Below are 10443 nucleotides of genomic sequence, written 5' to 3'. Positions count from 1 at the left end.
TAAAAAGTCAAGTTCTCCAGAGCCCTGCTGATGAACTCATTATTTTGAGACCCTCGTGAGAGGAGGATGAGAGAAACCAGACCCAACAATACAGATGTGCTGAAGGCCAACATCTAATACTTCACTGGCCTGAATCTTTTGCACATTTAAAAAAAAACTTACTTATATGTAAATCCTCAAAGTAAGCAAAACTATAATAAATAAAGGTATGCGCATCAAGATTATAGAATAAACGACATAGACAAACGATGAATGGATGACATCAGGATTATGACCTGCAACAGTGGCTGTTTAGACCAAAATTACCAGTTAGTTTTTCATGGGGGCACTGGATAAAACCATGAAACAAAGCAAAAACAAACAAATAATGCCTCATCCCATGCAGTCCTTAACCTAAACATATGGCTTAAGCTTCTTTGTTTTGAACAATTTGGCAAAAGATTTTACAATGAGAGCAAAGGGTCACAGAAAGCATTTTAATGGCAGCATCACCGACCGTGTGATGCTGAGGAACATCAAGCATGATGCCAGCCAAAGTCACCTTAAGGATATATTTGTGAGGATTATGATTTTCTAGTATAGGTTGTTTAATTCGGTCCTCTTGTGTCATATTTTACCGTTTATTGGTTAATTAGTCTCTGCGTTGTCACATCTTACTTCGATTGTACCCGGCTGTGTCGAGTTCCCTTATTGTTCCTGTGTGTATTTGAACTCCCCTGTTGTTCTCTGTGTTCACTGGGTCCTTGACACTCATTTGAATTTATTATAACTTTTCTTAAACCCATTTCAGTATTATAGACCAATGTTAATTTAACAAAAAAAAAAAAAAAAAATGGGTGTCAATCTTTTAACACTTTCAAAAGTGTTACTTTAACACCTCCTGACTTGGACACATATAGACACTCTTGGGTGTTAATTCAACACTGGCATTTTTACTGTGTATGTTGTTTGATCCTGATCACAGTTTGAGTAGTAAACTTCCTCATCCTGGATCCGAGTTGTGCAGCTCCTCTCCAACGCAAACGAGATCAAGACAATTTTAAACAGAAATGTGGAGCTTTTGAAAAGTATTATTTCTATGGACAAGTGTCTTCGACGCCAGTCTTCAAGGATCGGTATCTTTGAACTTCTAGTTGAAAAGTTGTTTGTTTTTATTCTGTATGTTTTGCTAATAATCTATTGTTCTAAAATAACACACATCACTACACTGGTATTTATAAAACAATACCTGAGAGATTAAAACTTGCTTGGCTATTAATTTCCTGATAATCAGGCGCTGTCCAGACTTGGTAATATTGATCAAAATGACTGACTTTGTTAATGATTACCTATTAAACATTTTAATATTCAATCATAGTAAAATCAAACATTGTTGTACAACAGACAGCTTTATCTTTATAAACCCTTTACTGTGTACTTTAAGTTACATTCTGGATTTTACTATTAATTGAAGCATACAATTTTCTTCATTATGATTATGTGCATTTCTATGTCTACTAACTATGAAAGCTTAGTACTAACACTGATTTACAAGCGATATTTCAACACCTCAAAAGCACTGAAAAGGCAAACAGAGCAAACGCAACATGTTAACTATTAATCCTGAAGAATCATAGAAACAGCATCAAGTTGGATGGAGCATTAGAGAACCAGGATGAATTTCACACTGTGGTTGTTACTGAGCTTCTGTGGTTTAACTTTGGGCCAGGAAGGTTTACCTGAAACAGAAGTCACTACTGAAACCGGGTCATGCTTTCCTGATATGTGTAAGTTCCTCAAAGAGTTTGCAGCCATGAAAGCTAAACTAGAATCTGTGGAAACCAATCTGAAAGAGACTGAAAGCCAGGTTCTGGTGCTTAAACAGAAAGGTGAAGCCTTGGAAACAAAGCTGAATGACTCCGAAAGACATGTTGTGGTGCTTAAAGAGAAAGGAAAAACCTTGGAAACAAAGCTGAAAGAGACTGAAAGCCACGTTCTGGTGCTTAAACAGAAAGGTAAATAATTTTTTTTATTCTGGTTTAGCAGTTTCACTGATGTTTATGAAACTGATCAAACCATTTTTCATTTATATTTTATCTAGAAGCATTGAAGGTGGTTTTCAGTGCTGGTATACTTGGGAATGCAGCCATTGGACCCTTTAGCACACCCAGAACCTTAATCTATACAAGAGTAATAACGAATTTGGGCAACGCCTACAACCAGAACACAGGTAAGTCGATTTGTTCTTTTCAATAAAAACTACATTTAATTTGCTGTTCTAAGTATGACATATAAAAAGGATTAAGCATTTCTGTGTTTTTAAGGAGCATTTATTAATAGTCTTATTTTTCATGTCCATGTTAAGCCACGAGGACTGAAGTTAATAAAAGCGGCTCTTTAACACTTTGAATGTCGACCCTGTAATTGACTTAGATTCGCCTTTATCCTTCTGTTCTCTGCTATTCTTTACAATAAAACTATTGATCTGTAGAGTGAAACAGATCAATAGTATCATTAAATATAAGATGTATGATACAAATGTATTGCTCCACTAAAATGTATTTATCTAATTTGTGACAGTGAAGTCATATGTCACTTAAATACAGTAGGAAAAAAGCAAGCAATTATATTTTGTCAGATTTTTTTGAGAATAGCTCAAAATCTACTAAAATGTGGCATATCGTGATATGAAAAAGTCCATATCATGATACATGATGTTTTTCCATATCACCCAGCACTATTTCAGTATGTAATATAAAATCTGGAGTTTAATTTATGTTTTTGGAACATGGTTCAATATAAAGTCAGAGTTTTTCACAAAGCAACAGAATTTATTTGACTCAACTTTTCCACAGGTATCTTTGTTGCGCCTGTTGGAGGCATGTACTACTTCTCCTTCTTCTATCATGCTGGTGGAGGACATAAAGTGCGTCTGTTCCTCATGAAGAACAATGAGCATGTTCTGGAGAGCTCTGATCACAAGACACTGAATGATGGGGCTGATAACGGAGGCAATGCTGCCTTCGTGGAGCTGCAGCAGGGAGACCAGGTCTACGTCCAGCTGCATCCAGAAACACATGTTTTTGGAGGTAGCCACACAACTACTTTTAGTGGTTTTCTTCTGCATCAAGTCTGAAAAAACATCGATGTGATCATTTGAATGGCTTAAAACTACTGACCAGAGACTGACCATGGTTAGTGTTTTTCAGTTTGATTCGCTAATCCGTTGTAGATTATAATTAAGTTGAAATGATCCAGCAAAACTTTCTTCCACATTACATGAACGTCACTCTGAGACGTCAGCGTCTCTGCAGGAAAGAGTTTTGCTAACAAAAGCATAAAAGGTATAAATGGAAAAAGAAAATGTATCTTGATGCAACAAGTCCTTCAGAAAAGCATAAAAATGTTTGAATTGATGCAATCCCAGTTTTTTGTTAATTTTACAATTATAAATGTAAATCTCTGAGGGGGCATTATGGTTTCCATGGTTTGTTTTAATCTGTGTATAAATGAATTTAAGTCTGTCAATAAAGCTTGAATTGATCTGAGTAGAAATTACAGTTGTAGTCAATAAAAATTTTACTTTTCATGTGATTTTTATTTATTGATGGAAAAGCTTTACCATACCAACCTGAACCAACTGGAATATGAATAGATGAACCTTTAGATCCATACCAGGTTCTACCCACCTTAGTGTCATTAGTTGTCAATCATCACTTTCTTTAACCGCCAATGACATTTACATCACTGTTGATAATTAGGTACTTATGTTCCTCCATACAAATATCTCAGTGCCAGTGGGGGAATACATGCGAGTTTGTGTTTGGTTTCTACAAAGATAAATAAACCGGCAATGACTTTTTAAATCCAGAAGATGTCACTGCAAGTCACACAGTTACAACACAGAGTCGAGACAGTTTGGGAAATGTGTCACACACCCAAAAAGGCCCATCATCACTCCTAGGCATTTAAAAAAACAAAGGTCAAGTACCGACAGTATTACTCACTTCCAATGAACACACACAGCTGAGACGGCCTAGTAAACAATGTCTGAACTACACAATGTTCAGAACTGTGTATCAACGGGATCGAGCAGCCACCTAGTGGCGGAGAATAAAAACTACATGCAAAACACTTTGTTTAAAGAAAACTAAATTAAATGGCTGAAAGCAAATATTTAATAGTCTTCTGTACTCTTGTAATTCCACAGATGATATTTTCTCAAAGGCCCTACGGATCATGTAGATATTGGTTTGGAAATTTTGGACAGACCTTTGTAAACCTTTTGGTCAGCAGAGGTTTTCTCCTTGTCGATCTGAGACCATTTAAATGTCGGCTTAATAAAGTCAGCCCAGCACAGCTTTAGATGTAGTTCAAAGTTCCCTTGTGACATCCTGTACCTTTTTCAGTGAGATGATGACAACGGGGTCAATTGTTTTTTGTACCAGTTGCAGACAACAATAGTTTTCATTGTAACAGTTGAAATGTTGTGATAATACTGACATAACTTTATTTGATNGAAACAAAGCTGAATGACTCCGAAAGACATGTTGTGGTGCTTGAAGAGAAAGGAAAAACCTTGGAAGCAAAGCTGAAAGAGACTGAAAGCCACGTCCTGGTGCTTAAACAGAAAGGTAAAACTTTTTATTATTATTATTTTTAATGTTTTAGCAGTTCACTGAGGGTTGTGAAACTGATCAAACCATTTTTGATTTACATTTTATCTAGAAGCATTGAAGGTGGTTTTCAGTGCTGGTATACTTGGGAATGCAGCCATTGGACCCTTTAACACACCCACAACCTTAATCTACACAAGAGTAATAACAAATGTGGGCAACGCCTACAACCAGAACACAGGTAAGTTGAGTTGTTATTTTCAATAAAAACTAGATTTAGTTTGCTGTTCTAAGAATTACGTCTAAAAGAGATTAATCATTTCTGTGTTTTAAGGAGCATTTCATGGTTTCCCCCAGAAAACTTGCTAACCCCTGTGGTCGGGGGGCCGACGCGGTCCAATGTGTTTTTGTTTTAAAAGAAGTTAAGCAGGCAGAAAATGTAAAATCTGGGTAATTATATGTTACAGGAAAACATTGCTAGTGACACAATATTTAAACCCACAACTATTCTTAAAAACAACAAATCAAAAAATACAGTTAAATGTATATTAATTATTTACACTTCTGTTTAACCCAAATTAAGTCAGCGGCTCCATCAGGCTTCCCAGGGCTTCAGGGGCCCATAAATGCTAATATTTGAACACAGACCACAGATACATAAATGTAACTTTTGTTTATTGAGATGATCAATGCTGCTAAATTTGATTTAATGGCTTCAACATACATACATTAAAAGATTTAAATTGGTTAACATTTAAATGTAAGATTTTAAGGAGCTAGCAAGTTGTAAAACTTCAAAGAACATTCTTCACAGATTGATGTTTGTTTCTATAGCAACAATCTGATGCTATGAGTTTAAACTACTCCCCCATCCCCCCAGATTAAATCTGACACAGAAGCTGTCAGAGGTACTGATGGTTTTAGCAGCAAGATGGGCCCCTAAGTCAAATTCTGCTCAAGGCCCCATACAGCCTTGGACCGGCCCTGCATGATGAGTTAAATCCGCTGCACTGCGCAGAGATGCGCAACAAACGGGAAATTTAATTCAATGCTGCTAATGTAGCTTTAGTAGCTCTTGCATTTCGTGTCTGTTGAGTTTTTAAATAAGCATCACAAAAACTATTTTGGTTGGTCAAGTTTGTGGGATGAGTTTTTCAGATCTCCGCGCTCATTAACTCTGTCTGACTAAGTGGACAAAGCATTTGATATGGTTTGACGCATCATGTAACCGGAAAAATAATATTAAAAATAATAATATAATATAAAACCATGAGCGACTATGAGGAGAGCATGAAAGCTCCTTACCGGCCGACCAACTGGAAGTGGAACTATACAGGGAGGACAGAGCCACAGGCTGGGCAGCCTGTTGAAGGAGAGGGCCCACTTTCTCCGTCTGTAATCAGACGGTAAGACGAATTGAAACTCTTCCTTCCTCCCGGCCCCCCCAAGACCCGGGTCAGGAGGCAGCTGCCCCCTTTCCCCCTTGTAGCTCCGTCCCTGACGCATATAATTCTTTGTTTACAAAGATAAATAATTCTCACCGCTCCCTTAACCCGCACCTCTGAAAGCACAACTACTAGTTATTGCTGCGGTTCACATTGAGCTGCGGAACCAGAGCTAAGACGGTGGGTTTTACCTTGATGTAGAGTTCTCCAAAGAATCATAATATTCTGTCTCTCTTTCTATTCACCACCTACTGCGGTCTTTAAACACTGTTCCAAACTGTGCCGTCTGCAAAAGTACTCAGATGACACGGCTATCATGGGGCGTGTGGAAGGGGGACAGGAGGTGGAGTTCAGGACATTGGTGGATAATTTTGTGACATGGTGCGGAGAAAACCAACTTCTGCTTAATGTAAACAAGACCAAGGAAATAGTTGTCAGTTTCTGCAACAAGAACATACATTTGCTCCCAATCTCCATCTCTGGGGCAGATATGGAGCAGGTTCAATCACCTTTCAGGTTCAATTGGTGTTACATCAGACATGAAGCTACAGTGGACTACCAACACTGATGGGCTCTGCAAAAAGCCCATGAGCAGACTCTGTTTTTTATATGGAAGCTCAGATCTTTCAACATCTGCAGTAGGATGCTCTTCATGTTCTATCAGTCATCAGTGGCTAGTTCCATCTTCAATCCAGTGGTGTGCTGAGGGTGCTGCAATGAAGGTGAAACAGACTTAACAAACTGATAGAAAGGCTGAGTCAGTTGTAGGGATCGAGCTGGCTCCACTGGAAGAGGTGATGAGAGACAGAAGGCTGAAGAAGATCAGAGCTATCTGGGGTAGCCCAGCCCCTTCCATCCCCTCTACAGCCTGGTGGACAGCCTGAGGAGCAGCCATGGCCAAAGATTACTGCAGCCCAGATGAGCTAAAGAACGCTACATCAAGTCTTTTCTGCCCGAGGCTATCAGACTGTATAATTCATACATAGTCTCTAGAGCTGTGTGTTTTAAATTTTAATTATATTTAATGTACTGGGCAATATGTATGTCTATGTGACTATCATTATATACTCATTGTTTATTATTGTTATTGTGTGCAATGCTGGGACAAACTAAATTTGCCCCCTTTAGGGGATCAATAAAGTATTATTATTATATTATTATTATTATTAGTAGTAGTAGTAGTAATAGTAGTATTCCTCACAGGGGGTTGATGTAAATATCCATACAAGTCAGCCTGTGTCAAGCTTGAGTGAAAGGAGGTGCACGCGATCCTCCCTGAGGTAACTTCAGAGCTAAAGCAGCGGCAGCGCGCGATGCAACGCACAGAGGCACCAGTGGCGTGATTGGCCCACTCTCCCGGCTTTAAATGCATCAACAATAAACTTATCTTTTAGGAATAAATTTGCTCCACCAGTGAAATGCTCAGAGCAACAAATGTAATGTTGCTCTGAGCAACCAGATTAAAAAAAAAAAAAAAAAAAATGGATTATTAATTTTTCTAATAACAAAAACAAGCAACACTTGGCCTGGCAGGTGGGCTAGTAAGTCATGGATGGCCGCCAGGTTTATTAGACACTGGAGGAAACCCTGCATTTATCTTTAGGTTTTCAGTTCAGTTTTTCATATCCATGTAAACACGGTACGGTTTACAACATGAGGACTGAAATTAATTACAGCAGCTCTATAAAACTTTGAATGTCACCCGTGCATTTGACTTAGAATCGGCTTTGTCCTTTTGTTCTGTTATTTCTTTACAATAAAACTATTGTTCTATAGAGTGACATAGATCAATAATATCACTACATATAAGATACGTCTAAATATAAGATTTATGTATGTTGTGATATATATTCTTGTCATGATATGAAATAGTCCATATTACGACAGTATTTCAGGAAATGAAAGGCAGTATATAACATAAGACTAGGAGTTTAATTTATGTTTCACTAGCAAGGACCACACCACAAAGATATAGGTTTAAAGATTTATTGATGAAGGGATCAAGGGATGAGGGAATGAAAGGATGAATGATTATGACTTTGTTATCTGTGGAGAATGCTGGAGGGCTTGGGAGGTGAAGACTCAGTGTGGGGGTATGGTCTTTGGGAAACGGTTCTTCTCATTTTTTTCCCAAGCCCACATAAGACACCGCAGACGAAACCTGCAGCAAAAAGAAGCAAACCATGGTTATGAATGAAGAGGGATGAGATGAAAAAGGTAGAGGGTAAGGGAGGGTGGGGTTAACGAAACCTAACAGACTGAGATGAATGGGTGAGCAGAGTATAAACAGGGTGAGTGGAAAATGAGAGGTGTGGTTTGGGCGTGGCCTGCTCCCAAACATAAGTCAACACATCAACTTCATTTGTGGAACATGCGTCAATATTATTGAGTTTTTGACAAGGCAACAGAATTTATTTGACTCAATGTTTCCACAGGTATCTTTGTTGCGCCTGTTAGAGGCATGTACTACTTCTCCTTCTTCTTTCATGCTGGTGGAGGACGTATAGTGCGTCTGTTCCTCATGAAGAACAGTGAGCGTATTCTGGAGTGCTCTGATCACAAGACACTGAATGATGGGGCTGATAATGGAGGCAATGCTGCCTTCGTGGAGCTGCAGCAGAGAGACCAGGTCTACGTCCAGCTGCAGCCAAACACACATGTTTTTGGAGGTAGCTACACAACTACTTTCAGTGGTTTTCTTCTGCATCAAGTCTGAAAAAACATCGATGTGACCATTTGAATGGCTTAAAACTACTGACCAGACACTGACCATGGTTAGTGTTTTTCAGTTTGATTCGCTAATCTATTGTAAATTATAATTAAGTTAACTTACTTCCACATTACATGAATGTCAGCGACTTGACAGAAAAGAGTTTTGCTAACTAAAGCATCAGAGGTACAAATGGAAAAAGAAAGTATACACACATGCAACAAGTTATTCAGAAAAGCATTAAAAAAATTAAATGATGCAATTCCAGATTTGTCCAGAATTTTACAATTATAAATATAAATCTCTGAGGGGACATTACGGTTTGTATGGTGTGTTTTAATCTGTGTATAAATGGCAAAATGGATTTAATAAACCTTGAATTGATCTGATCAGAATTTACAGTCATAGTCAATATAAGAAAATATTCATTTCAATGAGGGTCCTTGTCAGATTAAAATTATGTTTTAAAATTTGAAAACCTTTAAGCCTTTAATACTTATCTTTTTAACAAGACAACATTTCAGTATAAACATGTTTTTCATTGGTTTGATGTAATATTCTAATTGTAAATGCAATGTTTTCATTAACTCTACATGGGAAATCATAATTAAGAGAAATAAAGTCTTTCAAACATCCATCTGTGTGTAACTAGTTCATATAATGGGTTTCATTTAGTAATAAAGTTCCTGATTAAACAGCCTAATAAGTTTGTGCATAGCTAACAAAAACTCTTAACCTACTTTAATGTTTTTTGACATCATCTGTATGTGTACTGTTATTCGCCCTCCCCCCAATTAGCAACTCCTTTTATGTAGCTTCATTATATTTTTAGAAATGACTGACCTTTGCTTTTTTTCTAATTATATTTTTAACTATAAGTGAACATTAAAGTTTTCAAGATGTGTAACAATGGAGTTCAGTCTGTCAACAACATTTGAATTATTGACAAATGATTCAAATGTTTTCAATAATTTTATTGAAAATTATTGAAATTTTCAATAAAATTTCAATAATTTTATTGAAAGTGCTGCGGTAGAAAACATCAACAATAAAATGTCCAAAGCATTAAGTGGTGTGAGATGCTGTCAGTTCATGTACAGCCCATTCTCACATGTAGCGCCTGCCTTCCGGATCAGATTGTTTGTCTTTTTCTTGTCTACTATATGTTGTGTTCCCCACAGAGGGCCACATAATATCGCTACGGCTCATCATCTCAGTCCAACGCTCCAAAGAACTGTTGTAAACGGCATCATAGAGAAGCATGGTGGTTATGACGTGCTGAAGAGGGACTGTTAGAAAGGCTAGGAGATTGTCAGTCAGGCAGGTGTTGTCAGAAGTGTCTCACCTGGTTCTAAGTGGAAAAGAACCAAGTTGTTGCTCTGTGGTACAAAGTCAATTTTTTCAGATGAAAACAAAGTTTTCTGATGTTTGTTCCAGCTGAAATTTGAACCTTTCTGTTGTGATGCCAAAGGAATCAAGAGTCGGTTCAATGACCATGATGTTACTGTACATGTTTGACCGAAGTCCCATAGAGAATCTTACAGTGTTCTGTCTGGAGCAGGGGTCCTCAAGTTCAGGGATTCAGGGCCGGTTTTCTGAAACTTTTAAATGTCTCCCTGGTTCAACACATCTGAATTCAATGGCTGAATTACCTCCTCAGTAAAAAGTCAAGTTCTCCAGAGTCCTGCTGATG

General features: G+C 37.8%; 1 protein-coding gene across 3 annotated transcripts; it reads left to right on the top strand.

Moving 5' to 3' along the window:
- Nucleotides 1–1637: 1637 nt before the first annotated feature.
- On the top strand, nt 1638–9385 carry LOC103153176 (complement C1q-like protein 3). Of its 3 annotated transcripts, none has more exons than XM_016661751.1 (3): nt 1638–1868; nt 4708–4836; nt 8476–9385. In XM_016661751.1, the coding sequence occupies exons 1-3, from the start codon at nt 1655–1657 to the stop codon at nt 8754–8756; spliced, it is 624 nt and encodes a 207-aa protein (XP_016517237.1). In that variant the 5' UTR covers nt 1638–1654; the 3' UTR covers nt 8757–9385. The 3 variants fall into 3 exon arrangements, with proteins under 3 accessions (XP_016517237.1, XP_016517238.1, XP_007574054.1); XM_016661752.1 differs by lacking the exons at nt 4708–4836; nt 8476–9385 and adding exons at nt 2084–2209; nt 2835–4490; XM_007573992.2 differs by lacking the exons at nt 4708–4836; nt 8476–9385 and adding exons at nt 2081–2209; nt 2835–4490.
- The last annotated feature ends 1058 nt before the right edge of the window (nt 9386–10443 follow it).

This window comes from Poecilia formosa, unplaced genomic scaffold, assembly GCF_000485575.1.
Source record: "Poecilia formosa unplaced genomic scaffold, Poecilia_formosa-5.1.2 Scaffold341, whole genome shotgun sequence".
Classification (NCBI taxonomy): domain Eukaryota; kingdom Metazoa; phylum Chordata; class Actinopteri; order Cyprinodontiformes; family Poeciliidae; genus Poecilia; species Poecilia formosa.
This window is presented reverse-complemented; position numbering and strand designations above follow the sequence as displayed.

Excerpts from the sequence above, each read along its gene's own strand:
- LOC103153176 (XM_016661751.1), top strand. The coding sequence starts at position 1,655 with ATGAATTTCACACTGTGGTTGTTACTGAGCTTCTGTGGTTTAACTTTG. Across the intron at positions 1,869-4,707 it reads TCTGGTGCTTAAACAGAAAG|AAGCATTGAAGGTGGTTTTC; the intron begins GTGAAGCCTTGG and ends CATTTTATCTAG. Across the intron at positions 4,837-8,475 it reads CGCCTACAACCAGAACACAG|GTATCTTTGTTGCGCCTGTT; the intron begins GTAAGTTGAGTT and ends ATGTTTCCACAG.